Genomic DNA, 21,328 nt, shown 5'->3' on the forward strand with positions numbered 1-21,328 from the left:
TTCATCAGATGGTTTTTGCACTCACATCCTAGTACTGTAATCACTTGGGATCTGTTTATTTACATAAAAGTACTAGATGTCTCATAGGCTTATTTTCCTGGAGTCCTCATACCTCTTCTTCCCGAAGTCAGTTGATGTTATTTTGATTACATGAAATTATAGAGTCCTGCCTTGTCGAGATTCAAATGAGATAAAGAAAACATTTTATTCAGAATTGAGCATCATCTGGGGTGGATTAAGTAATACTTGGCAACAATTAAAAATAAGCAAGAAAGCCACAAGCTGTACCTGTGAGGTTGCTTTTCACAACTTCTTTATTATGAAATGTATATATTTAGCTGTTATATTATCATTTATTTGATAAAAGCTATAATTGAGTAGAAAAGCATGCCAGCCTTTAGCAGTAATAATAGGAAACTGGGTTATTTGGACTATATGGTCATAAACAATGCCTCACTGCTTAGTTGGTGGCTGCTTACCTTAATTACAAACCAAATACTTAGGAAAAAAATAAATAGAAGGTAAAGCCTTATAGTCCCAAATCTGTAACATTTTAATCAGTATCTCATAAGACACCCCATATATAAACCTTGTAAGAACAACACTTTGCAAGTTTAGCATATTTATGACTGAGTGTAATTTATTAATTACACTCTATTTCCCATGGCTATAATATGGGTTTAAAATTTGCATTCTTTTAGTAGAAGCAGTAAATGAGCAGTATGTATGCATTACTTTTTACTGGGAAGCACAATTTTCTATGATATTCCTTCTGCCAAATTGTATTAATCATATTCAAATCATATAAGAATATTATAAAGCTAACTCAGTTCATATCACAAATTATCTTCAATGTGGCATGTGTGTGCCTGATCCAGATCTCAAGTTTATTTTCCTTGCTAAGTTTAATCTGCATAATTATAGTTTTGTTGACTTTCAAATTCCTTGGTTAAGAAGCAAAATTCAGCTGAGTAAATTTAAAGATCTTACTGGCTCTATTCAACGATTCATGAATCAGGCAGGATCTCATCTAGCATATAGAAAGGAGTTCCAAGGGCTCTGCAAAATGAAAGACTTTTACAGGCAGAACGGAGCGGGAACAAGGAAGTTTTACTAGCAAAAGTGGATTGCTTGTGGCAGGGTCATTTTCCTTCAGGGGACAGGAGGGGGTCTGTCAGGCAGATTACCTCACTAGCACTGATTGATCAGATGAGTGTTCCATTTCTGGGAGAACCAAAACTGAAATTAAGTCAAGGCAGTTTGGTGACATGAGACTTAGCATGAGCAACTCCATTTTGGGCCTGTTGTCTTGTTTTTAACACCTTCAAGCAGAAAAGCCCTTTGAAAACCAAAATACTTAACTATTCCCTGCTGTCAAAAAAAAGAAAGCCCTGGGAAAAAAAGAAAAACTTAGATTTAAAAATTTGCATTCAGTCTATTCACTATGAAATGGTTTCCATGAGGCTTTGAATTTGGGAGAAATTGGAAGAAATGTTGCCACTTCTGCCACATGCTCAGTATGAGCCACCTGTGTGATGTGGCTGCCACAAACAGGTGGTATTAGTTTAGTAGTAACAGAAGTGCAGCATTCTAGCAGTAGGAATTTATAATCCCATTAAACTACTCTGCCATACCTAGAATATTGTGTCTATTTTTGATTGCCTTATTTTAATATTTTTATATTCTCTTTTACCTTGTTATCCATGTGACTGACTATTGGCACACATTTTTAAAATAATTGATTATATTTGAGATAGAAAGGGAAAAGCTATTTGATCCATATTAGAAAGTCCTAAGCCATGCCTTTTTTTTTAATGGTATCATTCTATAAATTGAAAGCCATCTGATAAGTCAAGAAAAATAAAAAGACCATTGTTGTATTCATAGTCAAAGGGTTCTAAAGGACCACCTCATATAACAAGCATTAGTTTGTCCTGCTAATTATATAAAATACATAATTGGCCAGTTGTCATTTTTTAAGAAAATTTAAAGCCATGATCTATCTACATTAAAAAACTTTTTAGGGGCAGTTTAGAGTTTCTGCAGCTTGCATTTGAAAACTGGAAATTTTATAATGGAAGTATAAAACAAAAATAGCTAGTCCTTTAAAATTATCTTCTATATTTTTTACTGTTATATATGAATAAAACATTGTAGCCATTCATTTTGAAAAACTGGACCTAATGGATCTTCTTTGATGTGATCATTCAAGTTTTCTATTAAAGTTAGAATCCTTTCATTTTCAGCATGGAGAGTTTTTTTCCCCCATGTGTGGAGTTTTAGCAAAAAGCTAAAATACTGGAATATAATATCACTGTGATTGAGTAAAACAATCTTTGCTCTTAACACTGGACTTACATGAAAAGAATGTAAAAAATAACCCAGATTTTTTTTGTTTCCTCCTAGGTCTTCGGGTAACAGTGCTTCTGACATCCTTCCTTATGGTTTTGGGAACTGGTCTAAGATGCATACCTGTATCAGACTTAATGCTTAAAAGAAGGTAAATTCTATAAATAACTTAAAATTTTTTTCCCACATTTTTCTTCATTACGAATATATTAAATATGTTTGGTTATAAGCTTTTAGTAAATGGTTCCATTTTTTTTTTAAAGATTTTATTTATTTATTTATTTGAGAGAGAGAATGAGAGAGAGAGAGAGAGAGAGAGAGCATGAGATGGGGGAGGGTCAGAGGGAGAAGCAGACTCCCCGCTGAGCAGGGAGCCCGATGCGGGACTCGATCCCAGGACTCCAGGATCATGACCTGAGCCGAAGGCAGTCGCTTAACCAACTGAGCCACCCAGGCGCCCAATGGTTCCATTTTTTTAAATAATTTTTTTTAAAGATTTTATTTATTTGAGAGAGAGAGAGAGAGCGCACACAAACAGGGGAGAGGGAGGAGCAGGTAGCCTGATGTGGGGCTCCATCCGAGGACCCTGGGATCATGACCTGAGCTGAAGGCAGATGCTCAACTGACTGAGCCACCCAGGCGCCCCTAAACGGTTCCATTTTTAAGAGGATCAATAGAGGGTCATAGTTAAATTAGCATTTATTTTTTTTCCCTACATAATGATTAATTCAGTAGACATTTATTAATTGTCATATGGAAAATGACTATACTAATTTTTGTGTAAATAGAAAAAGAACAAGTTAATCTTCATGCTATCTAGGAGCGATAATAACCACGGGAAAATAATGGTATAACGTAAGGAAGAATAATGTAGCTAATGCAACAGAAGGGGTATAAAACTGTCCTGAGACACTGAGAGAAGTTTCAGCTGAGGGTATCAAAAAGAGTTGATGAAGGAGGTGATAATTAAAGTAGGCATTGAAGGATGAGTAGAACTGGGATTATATAACTGCAGTTACCAAAGAATATTCCAGAGAAGAGGAATAACAGGAACAAAGGCATAGAGGCAGGTAGGCATAGACCTCATCTGGGATGGTTAGGTAATTTCATTTGTGTACAGCAGCATTTCTGCACCTGGGTCTGTGGATTTATTCTCAGAGGGTACAAGGTATATGAAGATTTTAAAGTTTTGTTTTCCTTTTGGTTAGAATATTACTAAAATTATTTTACCAGTAATAATCTATAATTAAAAGACATTTTTATTGACTAGAATGTCATTTTCTTAAATTAGTGTTTCTCAAACTGGGGTCCTTGGGTGTGATCCTGAAGGTCATTGAAAAATTTTTCCTCTTTAAAAAGGACCCATGGGGGTGCCTAGGTAGCTCAGTCAGTTAAGGGTCTGCCTTCGGCTCAGGTCATGCCTGGCAGGGAGCCTGCTTCTCCCTCTCCCTCTCCTGCTCAACCTGCTTATTCTCTCTCTGTCTCTCTCTCTGTCAAATAAATAAAATCTTAAAAAAAAAAAAAGGACCCATAAATTATTCAAGTTTGGGAGATACTCGTCTACAGGTTAAGGTATAAAAATGGGATATAAATAGATGAGTTTAGAAAAGGTTATCCAGATTATGGATAGATTTAGAAAAGATTATCCAGAGGGATCTTGATTCATCCTGTAAAATTGTGTTTTCCTCACTGGGCAGTTGTGAGCCACTTAGTTCTTGTGGCTTAGAGCAGCAATAAGATCTGACCTGTGTTGGGTAAACTACTGATTTGAGGTATATAGGATTGATTACAGAAGGTAGAGGTAGCTGGGAGGAGACCAGGAAAGAAGTGAGAGCCCAAACTGGAATCATTTTTTATTTGTTTATTCATTTATCAGTTCGCTTACTCAACAAAATTCACTGAGCTCCTACTGAGTGCCAAGCTCTCTTCTGGACATGGGGAACACAGCAGAGAACACCAAAGACAAATCCTTGCCTCTTGGAGTTTACATTCTGGTTGCGGAGACTGGCTATAAACCAGATAAATAAATAAAATATGTAGTATGTGTTATAGAGAAAAAATAGGAAAGAAAGATCTGAAATGTCAGGGGAAGGATGGTGAAATTTCAGAAAGAATGCCCCAAGAAAACAAAAAACAAACCAAAAAAACCTTACTGGGAGGATAACTTTTTGGGGTAAGAACCCAAAGGAATGGACCATGCATTATCTGGGGGCCGAGCATTCCCGGCAGAACAGCAAATGTAAAGTGCTGGAAGGGAAGAGCTCTCCTGGCAGGGAGGTTAATGTGCCTGGAGCCAAGTGAGACAGGAGAGGCTTCGTGGGAAGAGTGATAGGAAATGAGATCAGCACGGTTATGGGGTAGTGGTGGGAGTGTGAGACAAGATCCTTTAAGACCTTAGCTTTTTCTGAGCTGGGAAACCATTGGTGATTTTGAGCTGAGGAGAACCCTGGTCACAAGCTGCTTTGTTGAGAATAGACTGAAGCTGGAGGTCAAGGGCAGGAGTAAGAAGACCAGTTGGGGAGCCAGTGCAATAAACCAAGTGAGAGATGATGGGTCTCTGTGGAAAGCTAGTCTTCATTTCCTATCCTTTTGAGTGAAGTCTTAACAGATGAGTTTCATTATTGTGTTTGAGATGTTCTTAATTTTTCAAACACGGCATCCACAGTTTTTAAATACAAATTTCAGTAAGCTTAACTTTAATAATGCATTCTTTTAAAATGCCCATTAATATTTTTATTAGCTTTTCTTCTGTTTTGAGCCATCCATACTATTCTCTCTAGTCTTATTTCCCTTTATATCCTTTCCAGATATAAAGCTCTAACAGTAATAAAGAATTGACTCTCTGTCTTGGTGAAGAAGGTGATATGGAAAAAAAATAGAGCTCGTAAAGAAATGTAAACAAAGATAGGAGGAGATGAAAGAGAATTACTAAAAGAGTTCAGAGAGATTGAATCTTTGATAAAAAGAGGGCATAAATTGAATTTTCAATCCTCGTGCGTTCATCTGTAAAGAATGTAGGAATATTATCCCCTTAAAATGAGACTTTGTTTTATGTCCATACAGTATTTCTTTTAAGCAGTATTATTAACAATGCTTATGCAGCTGTTAAAATGAAAATGCTACAATTAGAATATGTGTTTTTGACTAGTAAGTTTAATAGATCACCACTTTTAAGCTTCCATCTCCATCTGATACTCAGCAGGAAGGGGTGAAGACCTGTAACATCCATTTGGCCAGCGTTGAAACAAGTATTTGGCAATCTGTGTTTTTGTGCCCGTTTTACTTGGAGCTTTCTGAACCTCAGACCCAGCCTTCTGGAATAGTGTCCCTGCACCCTTGGCGTCCTGTATCTTAGCTTCCTTAAGTCTCCAGACATGATAAAAGCAGCTTCTGACAAGCTCTTTCATCAACCAAGACTCTTCTCACCACCTTCCTAATGGTGTTCTATCACTGCATGGTATCACTATTTCTTTTACCTGCATAGTACCAGTAAAAATCCAGGAAAATTATTTTTCTACTTCTATTTTTCTACATCATAGATAAATGAGGAACTTAGAATAATGAACTTAATTTTTTTTCTTTAATTTTTTTTTTTAAAGATTTTATTTATTTATTTGACAGAGAGACACAGCGAGAGAGGGAACATAAGCAGGGAGAGTGGGAGAGGGAGAAGAAGGCTTCCCGCAGAGCAGGGAGCCTGATGCAGGGCTCGATCCCAGGACCCTGGGATCATGACCTGAGCCGAAGGCAGATGCTTAACGACTGAGCCATCCAGGCGCCCCAAAATAATGAACTTTAAAGCATTTCTTCTGTGATCGGGAAGCAAATCATACCAAAAAAATTATAAATGTCATTGCTGTATAGCACTGGATGATGTTACTTTGTAGCATGAAATATGATACTGCATGCCCAGTAAACAATTTAAAGATTTCCAGAGGGTGAACTTACAGTAAGTTATATGTGCTTTTAACTGTAGGTGTATCCAGGGATTCCTGTAACACATGCCATGTTATCTTCTAATTCAGTGTAGTTTCCATTAATATAAATTATAGATAACATTTACTAATGTGTGTTAGTTAAATAGGATGGTTCTAGTAAACATAGATTTTTTTTTTTTTTAAGAAATATATTCTATTGTGAAATGCTTGCAGCTGGCAAAATTACATTTAAAATGACCATACCAGGGGCGCCTGGCTGGCGCAGTCAGTGGAGCGTGCAACTCTTCATCTCAGTTGTGGGTTTGAGCCCCACGTTGGGTGTAGAGATTACTGAAATAAAACCTTTTTAATTAATTAAAAAAATAAATAAAATGACCATACCGGAAAAGATTGTTTAATACATGGTTTTATGATAATTGCTTAACTATCTGGGGACAAAAAAATTAAGAAAAACCTTAAATCTCTGTCTTACCATTTAAGTAAATTCCAGTTGGGTCAAAAATTTTAATGTAAAAAAATGAACCATAAAAGTGTTAGATAATGAGGCTATTTTTCAATAATCTGAGAATGAGGAAGACCTTTCTACTAAAACGCAAGTCCAAGAAGCCATAGAAGAAAGGCTTCATACATTTGACTACATAAAAAATTTAGAATATCGGGTGGCTCAGTCGGTTAAGCATCTGCCTTTGGCTCAGGTCACGATCCCGGGGTCGTGGGATCGAGCCCCGCATCAGGCTCCCTGCTCAGCAAGGAGCCTGCTTCTCTCTCTCCCTCTGCTGCTCCCCCTACTTGTGATCTCTCTCTCTGTCAAATAAATAAATAAAATCTTAAAAAAAAAAAATTTAGAATATCTGCATGATTAAATGTACTATAAAACAAAGTCAAAAGACAAGTTAAAAGCTGGGAAATACGTGCAGCAATAAAACAAATGGGTAATTTCCTTTTTTTTTTTTAAAGATTTTATTTATTTATTTGAGACAGAGAGAATGAGAGAGAGCACATGAGAGGGGGGAGGGTCAGAGGGAGAAGCAGGCTCCCTGCTGAGCAGGGAGCCCGATGCGGGACTCGATCCAGGGACTCCAGGATCATGACCTGAGCCGAAAGCAGTCGCTTAACCAACTGAGCCACCCAGGCGCCCCCAAATGGGTAATTTCCATAGTTGAAAAGAATTTCTTCAAATCAATAAAAGATAGCAACTTAGTAGGAAAATGAGTGACAGATATGGGCAAGTAATTACAGAAGTTAAAATACATATGACATAAACTTAAGGAAAGATGCTCAACTTTCTGTCATAATTAAAGAAATGAAAATTTAAACAGCATGTAGATGTGTAGATGTCTGTTTATTGGCAAAGATGAAAAAGTGTGATAACATTATATGTTGGTTGGGGTAGAAAAAAATGGGCCCTGCTGATGTGTGAGTAGTTTGGGGCATTCCTATTTGGAGGGCATTTTGGCAGTATTTATTAGATTCAAAATGCGGTGTCCTTTAACCCAGTATTTGCACTTCTAGAAAATTAGCCCACATATGAAGTTCTACCAGTTTGCAGGGGTAACCATGTTTGTGCAGCTTTGCTTGTAATGGTCGAAGGCTACTGTAGAAGGCCAGTGTCTTTGGGACGCCTGGGTGGCTCAGTTGGTTGAGCATTTGACTTTTCTTTTTTAAGATTTTATTTATTTGAGAGAGAGAGAGTGAGCGAGACGGCACACAGCAGGGGGAGCGGCAGGGAGAGGGAGAAGCAGACTCCCTGCTGAGCAGGGAGCCCAACGTGGGGCCCATTCCCAGGACCCTGGGATCATGACATGAGCCGAAGGCAGACGTTTGACCGACTGAACCACCCAGGCACCCCAAGCATCTGACTCTTGATTTTGGCTCAGGTCATGATCTCAGGGTCATGAGACAGAGCCCTGTGGCAGGCTCCGTGCTCAGCGGGGAGTCGGCTTGAATATTCTCTCTCCCTTCCCCCTACTCACATTCTCTCTTTCTCTCTCTCTTTCTTTCTCTCTCTCAAATAAATAAATAAATCTTAAAAAAAAGAAGAAGGCGGCCAGTATCTTCAACAGAGGACTGGTTATGGTAAAGTATATTGTGAAATAGTATGCAGCTGTGAAAAGGAAGTAAAAGTTCTGTATGTGCTGAATGGAAATATCTCCAAGATACATTGTCCAGTTTTATAAAAAGGCAGTTTACATGTTATGTAACATGTTATATTTAGGAAAAAAGTAGGAGGGATATATGTATGTGTGATTATATGGCAAGGACTGTTTCTGAAAGAAACCATTACCATTAGTTGTTTTAAGGAGGAGGTCTGGGGAACTAGAAGTCTGGGGTGGAAAGGAGATTTTCTTTTTATTTTGTACTCTTTCCTACTCTTGGGAATATTTTTACCATGTGCATATATTACCTTCTTGACAAGACACAAGTTAAGTGAAACTAAAATGATCATGTTAGAGTTTCAATGAGAACAAGAAAAAGAAAGGCAAGGAAGGGTTATATGCAGATTTCCCCAATATAGAAATATAAAGATTTTGATGTAAAAGTGAACAGTTGGTAGATTTCAACACTAAGACTCTTCTTTGTAAAATACATTAAGATTCAGATTTTCCTAGATCAGTGTTTTTTAAAAGTATGATCTGCACACTACCTACTTATTAAAAATATGAATCCCAGGGGCCCCACTGCAGTACCACTCATGTAGTCTCTGGAATGAATCCCCAGAATCAACAATTTTAACAAGCTCCTTTAGTTAATTTTATGCTCATTTAAGTTGGAGAACTATTGCCCTGAGTACTAGCATCCTCACTTTAAATGGGAACCGATTAAGCAAATTGCATTGTGCTTGCCCATCCTGCAGTATAATCACATGATATATTTAATGTCTTAAAGCAGATTAAGATTTAGCCTTTATTCAGTCATTTTATTTGGCCTAATTTGACTCTTAAATGTCCAGGGGTCAAGTTTCACAACTGTTTCTACATGGTGGTAATATGGGAAAGAGAAAAATTGGTAAGGGAAGATAACTCATCTTGATTAGTATTTAACAGGGTGAAAAAAGAGAGTAGAAAGGTGTAGAAAATACTTTTTCCCCCTTTTGGTTGTCTTTAGGATATAGTTATTTCTGAGACATTTCTTCCAAGGGCCCATACAGTAGCTTATATGAATGTTTTTATTTACTTTATTTAGATTAAATATAATACACATAAAAGTACATAAAAACATATGTACACTTTAGGGAAATAATCATAAAACAGGCAGTCATGTACTCATTACCCAATTTAGAATTCTAGAACTCCCCATGGGCCCCTCCGTGATCATACCTCTCTCCTTCCCTACTGTACATAATCACAATCACACATGTTGATAGGATTTTCGGAACAGGCTGAGTTGAAAGTTATGAAGAATACATTCAAAGTCCATTGCACATCTCTATTTTTTTCTTCTGAGTAAAGATTTGCTCTAGATGTTTTTTCTCTTAATACCAAAAAGAACAATTAAAACATTTTATGTACAACAATATCATTATAGGAACAAAATAGACTAGAAGTAGACAATGATAATTTAATGTAATTAAAAACCTGTAAATTAGTAGGATTGGATTGGTAAATAAATCGTATTTTATTAAGTTTAGGTTTATCTAATATATGTTTGGGAAAATCAGTTACCTATTTGGTTACTTTACATGCATCAAAATATATTCCAGATGGAGTGATGAGCTATGTATTTAAAACTGAGACTGTGTAAGGGAAAATTAATCTTATCACTAAAGAGATTGCTTTTTTCCAGGCGTAAAAACAATGAAAGACATCACAAAGGGAAAGGTCAATAGGTTTGACTACATAAACATTTGAACGTTTAGGGGTGCCTGGGTGGCTCAGTCATTAAGCGTCTGCCTTCAGCTCGGGTCATGATCCCAGGGTCCTGGGATCGAGCCCCACATCGGGCTCCCTGCTCTGTGGGAAGCCTGCTTCTCCCTCTCCCACTCCCCCTGCTTGGGTTCCCTCTCTCGCTGTGTCTCTCTCTGTCAAATAAATAAAATCTTTAAAAAAAACAAAAACAAAAACAAAACATTTGAACGTTTAGGCTCAAATCGAAGTTAAAACTCAAACTGGGAAAAATATTTGTTGCAAGAATGATAGATAACAGATAAAATAATATAAAAATATATAAGCAATTTAGGAAAGTGAATGGAAAATTGGGTATAGTAGACATAAGAAATGTTGGCTCCCAGATTTCATCCTTTAAATTCATAATTCAACAGTCCACATTTATTGACAGACCATGTATTAGTAAGGTATAGGCTAAGCTATGTAATAAAGATACCAAAGATACACAGGCTCAATGAGAAAGAAGTTTATTTTTCTCTGAAGAAAGCCTAGGAGATAGTGGGTTGCTTGTAGGCAGCTCTGTTCCACAAGGCCCCCAAAGGACCCACGTTTCTTTTCTGTTGTTGCTCTAACATCCCCTAGGGTGGTGCCCTTGTCCGAGTGGTCAAAGCTGGCTCATAATCCTACTCTCATTCTAGCCCCCAAGAAGGGGAAGTAGGACATTCAGGGCAATGACTACATCACTCAGTGATGTCTAAGAGGTTGTATATGTCATCTGTCCTCACATCCACTTGTACAGACTTAGTCCATGGCCACGCCGTCTGTAAGAGAGGCTGGATGTGTAGCTCAGCACCCATGTGCCCAATTAAAACTCAGGTAGATAGGGCGCCTGGGTGGCTCAGTTGTTAAGCGTCTGTCTTCAGCTCAGGTCATGTCCCAGAGTCCCGGGATCGAGCCCCGCATCGGGCTCCTGCTTGGCGGGAAACCTGCTTCTCCCTCTCCCACTCCCCCTGCTTGTGTTCCCTCTCTCGCTGCGTCTCTGTCAAATAAATAAATAAAATCTTAAAAAAAAACTCAGGTAGATAAATATATAAAGAGAAAAATTGCAGTACACCAATAGGAGAAAAGACCAGTAATCAAAAGAGAAATGCAAATTAAAACAAGGAGATGCCTTTTGGCCTTCTCAAGTGTGGTAGGCAGAAGAATGCTCCCATCCCCAAAGGATAGCCATGTCCTAATCTCTGGAACCTGTGAATATGTTACATTACATGGTGAGGGAAAGCTTTGGTTGCAGGTGGAATTAAGCTTGCTAATCAGCTGACCTTAGGGAGATTATCCTGGCTTATCCAGATGGTCCCAGTGTAATCACAAAAGTCCTTAAAAGAGAAACAGAAGGGGCGCCTGGGTGGCTCAGTCGTTAAGCGTCTGCCTTCGGCTCAGGTCATGATCCTGGAGTCCTGGGATCGAGCCCCACATCGGGCTCTCTGCTCGGCGGGAAGCCTGCTTCTCCCTCTCCCACTCCCCCTGCTGTGTTCCCGCTCTAGCTGTGTCTCTGTCAAATAAATAAATAAAATCTTTAAAAAAAAAAAAAAAGAAACAGAAGAGGAAGTCAGAGAGATGCAGCATGCTGGGACTCAAATCTCTCTTGCCAGTTTTGAAGACAGGAAGGGAGCCATGAACCAGGCTTGCAGGTGGCCACTAGAAACCAGGAAAGGGCAAGGACATGGATTCTTCTAGAGCCTCTAGAAAGGAGCACAGCCATGCTGACGCTTTGTGGCTCCATGAGACCCAGGGGCTTCTGATTTACGGAACTGTAAGATAATACATTTGTGTTGTTTTAAAGCCTTTGGTTTTGTGATAATTTTTTATAAGAGCAATAGAAAACTAAACACCAAGGTATTTGAGTGCACGTGTGTGTGTGTATTTTTTAAATAATGACAGTGCTGGTGAGACAGGCACTGTCAATCACTACTGATGGGAATATAAATTGCTACAAATCCTTCTGAAAACAATGTGGAAGTAAGTTTCATAAGGCCTAAAATGTTCATATCCTTTGACCCTAAAGAAGTAATCTGGAGGGCGCCTGGGTGGCTCAGTCGTTAAGCGTCTGCCTTCGGCTCAGGTCATGATCCCAGGATCCTGGGATCGAGTCCCACATCGGGCTCCCTGCTTGGCGGGAAGCCTGCTTCACCCTCTCCCACTCCCCCTGCTTGTGTTCCCTCTCTCGCTGTGTCTCTCTCTGTCAAATAAATAAATAAAATCTTAAAAAAAAAAAAAAATTAAAAAAAAAAGAAGTAATCTGGAAAGTAGCAAATATTTACATACAAGGACTATCACAGCATTATTAATATTAGCAAATAAGCAGCAAACATTAGGAAAATGGTTAAATGAGTTTTTGTGTATCTGTATAGTAGACTTTCACAGAGCCATAACAATTATGATTATAAAGAATCTTTAATGAGAAAATGCTTATGATAGGCTATGAAGTTAAAATAATTTAGTGGATAAGACTATATACAATATGGTATCTACTTACCCATGTTTAGGTATTGAGAGATGCATTGGGAAAAAAACTGAAAGAAAAAAATACATTAGTAGGGGTTGTCTGGGCTGCTTAATTGAGTTATTGAATTTATGGATATTTTCTGTATGTATTTTTCTACTATAAGTATATATACTTTTAAACTAAGGACAAAATAAAAGTTACAAGAAAGAAAAAAGTTATGAGACAAAATGGGGGGAGGTAGACATCTATTTTTCCCCTCTTCCTTGCCAAGAGATGATTGTGTTTGGCCTTAATAAAAACCCTGTGAGATAAAGTACCTTCGGAGAAATTGAAACGGCAAGAGAATAAGCGATTCACCAAAGATTACACGGTTAATAAATTTAGCTCAGACTAGAAACTGAGTTTTCTGATACCTAATCTAGTACTCTTCACTGTGTTTTTCTATGTGCTCTCTGTAACTGGTACTTGATGTTATTATAAGTTTATTTAGGGCCAGGACTATAATAGTCATCTTCAGTGATATCATCTTCCTTGGCCATAGTAGATATTCAACAGATATTTCTAGTCGAATCATAATTAGCCCCAATTATTAAAGGATACTTTCTACTATCATCGGTTTCTTCCTTCCTAACTTCCTTTTTCCTCTAATTAGTTCATAACATCCCTTTTTTGCCCTATATTTTCTTGGACTAAATAAAGGAAAACTATTCCTAGCACTCTGCCATTTTAAATATCCAGGAAATGGTGTAACATACCAGTTTATTCTGCTGCAGGATAATTAGGAATTGTGAGAAAGTTTGTGAACCATTGGCATATTGAATCTTAGAGGTGAGTATTTTTGTGGATTCCAAATTACTTCATACTAAAAATACGTAGAATTTAAGTTAAGAATGCTGGACTTACAGTGAGGAAGTATCTGCTAAGTTTCTAAACCAATTTTCTAATGTTATCACCAATGCTAGTCATAATAAACTAAAGGTTTCTAAAGTAGGTCTGTGCACAGAATCAAAATATGCCAGATGCTTGCATGCCTTTGGATCTGAGAGCCTTGAGCTATCTTAACAGTCAATGATTTTTATTTATACTATTAACAGAGAACCTTCAGAATGAGACCATGTTGGAAGAGTAGAGAGATTTGTAGACCAATTAAATCAGCTTTGATTTTGATTTCCAGTCCTGGCTTAGCCATTAGCTAGTTATATGACTTTGGAGCTCCCCCCATCCCCCATATTTTTTGGAGAAAAGAAAGTTATAAAATTATAATTGTGATTTTAAATGTCATATTAGCCTCTCTGGAACTCAGTTTTTATATCTATAAAATGCAGAGGTGGGTTATCTAGGTGAGGTTTGAAGTCTCTTCCAGCTATAAAAATTCTAATTCTAAAACATATATTCCAAGTAGAAAATAGTTGAGGAATCATAGGTATTTGTTCCAGGATGTCAGAAAGCAAAAGGTTAGGATACCGGAATATCATTAAATACAAACTAAAATGTCAAGTACATTAGAAAACCATGAACTGTAGGTCTTCAGTTTGAACTTTAGCTATTGGCATTTGTTTGAAAAGCTATAGTATATTGAATGATATGAAATGGAATGCAGCTGTGCTCAAATGCCATGCCACGTGCCACTGAGGCCTCAGCCGTGGGGGCAAGGGGGTGCTACTAACTGAGGGCTGAAGGTGAAGGGGCACAGGGCAAGGGCAGGACTTTGTGAAGTTTCCGTAGGTCCGTCGTGTCCAGTCCCTTCCTCCTCTCCCCTCCTCCTGCCAGGCCTCGGGAAGGCTGCAAACCCCCAGAAGTACTGACACTAGTGAGCCACACCTGCTCTTCCTGCTCTACCATCTAGTTCTGCCGCTGCTGCTTCAGGAGAAACTCCACGTCTTTCATATCCTCTCAGCCTGCTCAGGAAATTACCCTCTCGCCCATTTTCCCACCTGGCCTGTGAGGAGGGACAAACACAGATGTAGGCAGCAGCTAGGTAGAAGGAAAAAAGGAAACGGGGAAAAGACCGGAGGGAGAAGGGGAGAGGGAGTAAATCAAGGACGCCACGAGAGGAGACTGGGATGAAGAAAGAGGGCAGCACACCGGCCCCCTGGCAGATCTGTCACAGCTTGGCCTGCAAAGTTCGAGATTTGAAGTCCCCTAACTGTGAATGTGTACTGGCCATCATCAGGTGTGAAGCAGGAGTTAAAGCCCTTGAGTTGGCGAGTCCACTTTCTGCTGCAGGGCTTACTGCCCAGGGGCTGCCTCCATTCCTAACTGCTGCCCACCCTTCCAGGGTCCACTGCGCTCGACACGGTAATAAAGCGCTGGCCATGCTTGGACCACCCTCAATGTTTGCTTGATTGCTTGTTTTTTTTTTAAAGCTTTATTTCCAGAATATTTATTAATCACCTTGGTTTTTGTATCACTGAATTTAGACTTTTTAAAATTTATAAATGGGGGCACCTGGGTGGCTCAGTCGGTTAAGCGGCTGCCTTCGGCTCGGGTCATGATCCCAGGGTCCTGGGATCGAGCCCCATGTCGGGCTCCCTGCTCAGCAGGGAGTCTGCTTCTCCCTCTGCCTCTGCTCTTCCCCCCTAGCCACATCTGTTGCATGCCTAAGAACAGTCTTCCAAACCATCCCCTGTTCCATATCCCCACTGTTGCTGTTGCCCGTACTGCCAAGGGGTCCTTGTCCTGGACTCAGTGCTGAGGGTATCCCACTCTGTCTTTCCTTCAGCTTTACTGTTCCGTATGTGCTGAGGAGTCTCTAGGGCCAAGGAGATGTGCCCACCCTGCTCATCATGTTCTAGCTACACAGGACCCCAGATATCCCTGCAACAGGCCTTTTTCTCAGGTTTGTTCTTGTAAGAGTGGACCGCATCCCTGGTGTGTACTCCCCAGGCTCAAGGGGTTGCCAAGGGGCAGATGTTTGGAAGGCAGGAAAGCTTGGAGTCAGACCTTCAGGTCCCCGTGCATACATGTGATGCTTTTGTAGACCAGAGCCAGAGGTCAGAAGAGAAGGAGGATATGCAAGGTCTTCCATTAGTACTCTTATCACCAGCCCCACAGGCATTAGGGTGGGACTAATTATTGCCTTATTTTTCTTTATATTCCTGGTACATGCTGATAGGTGATGCTTCAACTACCCCTAAGGACTCTAAGGGCAAGGACTTTAGCTTTTTAATTTTATATTCCCATATACTTATGCCTATCACAATGCCTACCCAATACATGTACTTAGTACATGTTTGTTGAATAAGTTAAACAACACAGCTTGTATTGAACAATTTATAATTATTTCCTCTCCTTTACTGTCATTGTAAAGAGTTTATTGTAATATTTGTATGATTTTAGTCTTATGACTGCCCTTTTTTTCCCCAGAAAAAAACGTATCTCTAATTTTGTATTATCATTAAATGGGAAAACTAGATTTTAGATATAAAACTGAATTTTATTTTTAAATATATTTTTACAAATTAATTTCATAAAATAGGATTAGTTAATGGTAGGTAACAGAAAACAGGGTCAGGCAAACATGAAAATCTTGATTTTGCAGGACAGTAGTTCTTATAACAAGTTATATTAGTAACTGCCACACCCTGAGGGACTCTAGAATACAAGTTATGAGAAAGAGTAAGACCATGTTCTGGAAAACGTAAAGATGCTGGTAAGAGCAGGGATTGGGTTTCCCTGCCAGGTTTCCCATGAATTCAGGGGGGAACCCCAAGATCCTGTGGGTCCAGTTCCCCTACTGAGTTCATTTGTGAGGAATGTGTTTGTGCATGATGACTTTTAATGCAAAATGCACATAATCATTAGAATAATTTTAAATACCAAATCAGCATGTTTTATTTTATTTTTTTAAAGATTTTATTTATTTGATAGAGACACAGCGAGAGAGGGAACACAAGCAGGGGGAGTGGGGGAGGGAGAAGCAGGCTTCCCACTGAACAGGGAGCCCAATGTGGGGCTGGATCCCAGGACCCTGGGACCGTGGCCTGAGCTGAAGGCAGACACTTAATGACTGAGTCACCCAGGTGCCCCAAATCAGCATGTTTTAATTCACAAACTGATTTTTCACTATGGTAATTCATGTTTTAGGTTGGCCCCCCAAATTCAGTGACCTTGTGGACTTAGAACCTATCTGAAATGTCCTTAGTGCTGATATACCTGCTTTGGATACTATTTTTATCACAAGCTCACACATTCTGTGACTCATGTTTGCTGCTTAAAAAAATAGTCTATTCGGGATGCCTGGGTGGCTCAGTCGGTTGATCGTCTGCCTTCAGCTCAGGTCATGATCCCGGGGTGCTGGGATTGAGTCCCACTTGGGGCTCCTTGCTCAGTGGGGAGCCTGCTTCTCCCTCTGCCTGCCTCTCCCCCTGCTTGTGTGCACTCTCTCTCTCTGACGAATAAATAAATAAAATCTTTAAAAAAAAATCTATTCATGATTCCACTGAGAGGTAACACATAGTTAAGCCATGGCAATGATTTGAGTTTTGTGCCTTAATTCTCTCAGGATTCATAATGTTTTATCATGTTTTGTTTTGTTGATAGTTTGTTTATTCTGTGTTCGCTTTCTACTCTTAACATTTTTAGGCATAATAAAATTTACTCATTCCAGCCCTTCTCCTCCTAGATGAGATGAGTCTTTCAGGAACACCTCATTAAAGGTATTAAATATCAAAGCAGTTACTCTGTGTGCCATCATGCACTGTCTGTTGTGCCATCATGAATCATGAGTAAAACCACTCAATGATAATTGTTGGAAGAGTATTTCTGTGATGAAGTTGCTCTGTTATAGCTTGGGATTCACTGGTGTTTGGAGTAGGAATTTGGTTTCATAAAGAGTTTGAATTGTTTTTGTCATCTAGAAAATAGTTCCCCTTTCACAAGAAGATTTTGAAATGTCTTCAGTCTTAATTTAGTAGTAGTAATGATTCTGGGAGCTCTTTTTGCCTTCACAATAAGTTTTCCAACATTTACAAAGATTTGAGCAGACCTAATTCACATATTTCACTTCCCACACACTTACGCCTCTAAGGTAGGGCCCTACCTCTTTCCCATATGCCTGTTTAAAAAACTTTTTCTAAGTCTCTTAAGTGGCAATTATTTTAAAAAGGGGGGGGGGAGACTTGATATCGTGGTGATTGAATAGTGAAATGGGGGAAAAAGTAGAATCACATATATGTCACACATACTGTTCCTTCCCTTTCCTCTACCTCCAAGGCAGGAGAGGTTGACTTGCCTCCCTTTCTTGGGTATGCTTTGTGGACTTCCGGCTTCTCTTTTCCTTCAAGGCTACTCTTGAATGAGAATATGTATGTTGGGGGTGGAGTGAGCAATGGGAGAAGAGGGTTTGGTTGGCAAGGAACAGGATAGAGCACTAAATAGAATACTGAGAAGAGATGAGCAAGAGAACAAATGGAATAGAAGCAAGAAACTACTCTTTACTAACCCTTGCAATTAAAGCCCCAGAGTCCTGGGACTGGAAGGAACACAGTACTCCTGTAATTACGGTAGTTTAACCTAACAGATACTCAATAGATAGATATTGAATTTAGAGGAATCTCATTTTGCAGGAGAAGAAATGGAATCCCACAAAGATACATTGCCCAGAACCATTCAACTAGTTAGTTGCAGAGCTGGACCAGAACCCAAGCCCTCCAATTCCTCAACCACTTCCTTTTCTATTAGAAGATACTATAATGATGGTTTTCGTTTTTTTTATTCTTTTTTTAATTCCTGTCACCTGACACAGAGTAGGCATGAAATGTTTTATATCATTTTATTATTATTTCTTTCATCATGACAAGTGCACTCCTTAATCCCCATCACATATTTCCCCCACCCCCCACCCCCTACCCACCTCCCCTCTGGTAACCATCAGTTTGTTCTCTATAGCTAAGAGTCTGTTTCTTGGTTTGTCTCTCCTTTTTATTTTTGCCCTTTGCTCATTTGTTTATTAAATTCCACATATGAGTGAAATCATATGGTATTGTCTTTCTCTGACTTACTTCACTTAGCATAATACTCTCTAGCTCCATCCATATCATTGCAAATGGCAAGATTTCATTCTTTTTATGGCTGAATACTATTCCATTGTGCTTTTTAAAATACCACATTATTTTAAGACATGTTGAGCTCAACCATATTATTTGTTTGAATGGCTGGTGGCACTTACTAGGTCTGTTTATGAGTGGCAATCTAGTAGAAAGAATAGGAATTTTGGAGTCAACCTGGGTCCAAATCTCTGTTTTGCCCATTAGCACTTGGGCAAGTACCTTAATCTTTCTAAACAGAGGCTTTAACATCTCAACAAATAAAGATAATAGTAGCTACCACATAGGGTTGTTGTAACGAATGAAACAAGGTTATTTGGAGTATTCAGTGTGGCATGTGGCATAAATCAGAGGCTTCAGTAAATATTTACGAAATGAATAAGGGTAACTATTACTGTGTTTGGTCTCCCTCATGGGGAGTCGCATGCTTTACCTTGCAGACGTGTCTTGTTTTTTACAGACATGTATCCTTAATGCCAGAGTTAAACTGCAGTTTGGCTAACTTCTTCTTACATAGAAATGTCTGCTTCAGCTGCCTCACAGCCTTCTAATTTTTTTAATTCCAGACTAATCCATGGAGGACAGTTGTTAAATGGATTGGCAGGTCCAACGGTAATGAACGCAGCCCCGTTCCTCTCTACGACGTGGTTTTCTGCAGATGAACGGGCCACCGCCACAGCCATTGCGTCAATGCTCAGTTACCTTGGTGGAGCATGCGCATTTTTAGTTGGGCCACTGGTCGTTCCAGCCCCCAATGGGACATCGCCTCTTCTTGCTTCAGAGACGAGCAGGACCCACATTAAAGATCTCATAGAGACTGTATTGTATGCAGGTATTTTGCAGTTTATTTTCTTCCTGCTCTACTCTGTCTTTATCCCAGTCCTCTTTACTCCACCCTGTATACCAGATCACTTCTTATGAAACACTTAAGAGGACCAAAATATACATATGCACATGTGTGCTTTTCTTGTCGTGGAATATGGAGATGCCTATGTAAAACTTATCCTTTCTAGGAAGTTATTAAGTTTAAAATGTATTATTGCTGCATAGAAGTTAATTTCTTAATTTTATTCTTCCCATACATTTACAACTAGGCACTGTAGAACACATTGTCTAGTGTCTTTTCTAGATACCTTATCAGAATAGAAAACTAAACATCATGATCCACAATAAATATTTGTTAACCATCTATTGGTAGCTGTTAAGCCCATTTTCTCCCTTGCAGTTTCCCCACTCCTCTCTGACCTGGTAAACCCAGGTCACCCACAGTTTATTCTTCTCTTCATATCGTATCCTCTCTATGTTTAGTCTATTAATAAGGGATATTGACCTTTCCAAAACATTTTCTTGGTCCTTTCTCTTTATTTCTAGGGTTAAGCCCTACTCCACACTTACATTACAGTCTCCTACAGACTCCTCCGCCCTGTATGCTTGTTTGTTATTTCCTTCTGCGTTCAGAAAACTCTTTGTAAGTTTTTATATGTACTAAGCACTGTGCTAAGTACTGGGAGTTGGTAAGATCACTGAGAAGACCGTTGCTATACAAATAGATATACAGAGCTTGAGAGACCTAACTTGCCTGAGTTTGGAGAGACGTTGAGGAGTTGGGGAAGACTTCACCAAGAATATGATAATTGAAGTTAAGAATTTCATAGGAGTTCTCCAAGTGTTCAAGTGAGGTAGGGCATTCCGTATAGAAGGAATAGCCACTGCAAGGGCAGATATGGTATGAGAGAGCTCCATATGTCCAAAGAACTGCACATAATTTCATATGGCTGAAGTAGTGTAAGTATGTGTGTTTGGGTGTTGGTAACAAGTGGCAGAAAATGAGGCTGGAGAGATACGGGACCATATTATGATGAACTTTGTATTTATTCACTTATTAATTGAACACATCTATTTGGACCTCCTATGTATCTGTCCTTGTGCTAGACACTGAGGTAGACATGGTTCCTGCTTTCATAGAACTTAGAGTGTCCCAAAGGAACAGACAGGTAAACGGTTGTAAAACAGGGTGGTAAGTGCTATAACCAAAGGCTGACAGTTGCTCTGAGACCTCAGGAGGAGCACCTAACCTAGATTTTGGAGGTCAAGTAAAGCTTCCTGGAGATGCAGCATCTAAGGTGGAGCCTGAGGGATGAGAGAAAGTTAGCCAAATACAGTGGGCAGGAGGAAGAACATACTAGAAAGAGAGGGAGCCATGGAGGAGAAGGTTTGTAAGGGATGAGAGCTTGGTATATTCAAGCAACGCAGAGCCCAGAGTGGCTTAAACTTGGTGAGAGTAGTGACAGATAAATTTAGAGAGCTAAGCCAGGCCATACAAGCCTTCTAAGCAGGGCTAATGGGCTTGAAATTCACTACATTGTAGGCAAAGGTCACACTCTGAAGCATTTTACACGAGAGAATTATGCAATGAGATTTACATTTCAAAATGTGTTTTAGAGGGAATAAAGCAAAAGCAGAGGCTGTGGCATAAATAAAGCATTTAAACCCCCCCACCCTTATACAACTCCTTTTAAAGAAAAAAAATTGAGGGGCATCTGGTTGACTCAGTTGGTGGAGCATGTGACTCTTGATCTCGGTGTTGTGAGTTCAAGCCCCATGTTGGATGTAGAGATTACTTAAAAATAAAATCTTGAAAAAATAAAATAAGTTTTTCTTTGT

General features: G+C 39.2%; 1 protein-coding gene across 2 annotated transcripts in view; it reads left to right on the top strand.

The window, feature by feature from the left end:
* The window catches only part of SLC49A4 (solute carrier family 49 member 4), a 76,916-nt gene that overhangs the window by 5,473 nt on the left and 50,115 nt on the right, over nucleotides 1-21,328 (top strand). For both annotated transcript variants that reach the window (XM_044919767.1, XM_021692435.2), the window contains exons 2-3: nucleotides 2,407-2,500; nucleotides 19,231-19,496. In XM_044919767.1, the coding sequence (XP_044775702.1) occupies nucleotides 2,407-2,500; nucleotides 19,231-19,496 (360 nt within the window). The remainder of the gene's footprint in view (nucleotides 1-2,406; nucleotides 2,501-19,230; nucleotides 19,497-21,328) is intronic.

The sequence above is a fragment of the Neomonachus schauinslandi genome, chromosome 1, assembly GCF_002201575.2.
Source record: "Neomonachus schauinslandi chromosome 1, ASM220157v2, whole genome shotgun sequence".
Lineage (NCBI taxonomy): Eukaryota > Metazoa > Chordata > Mammalia > Carnivora > Phocidae > Neomonachus > Neomonachus schauinslandi.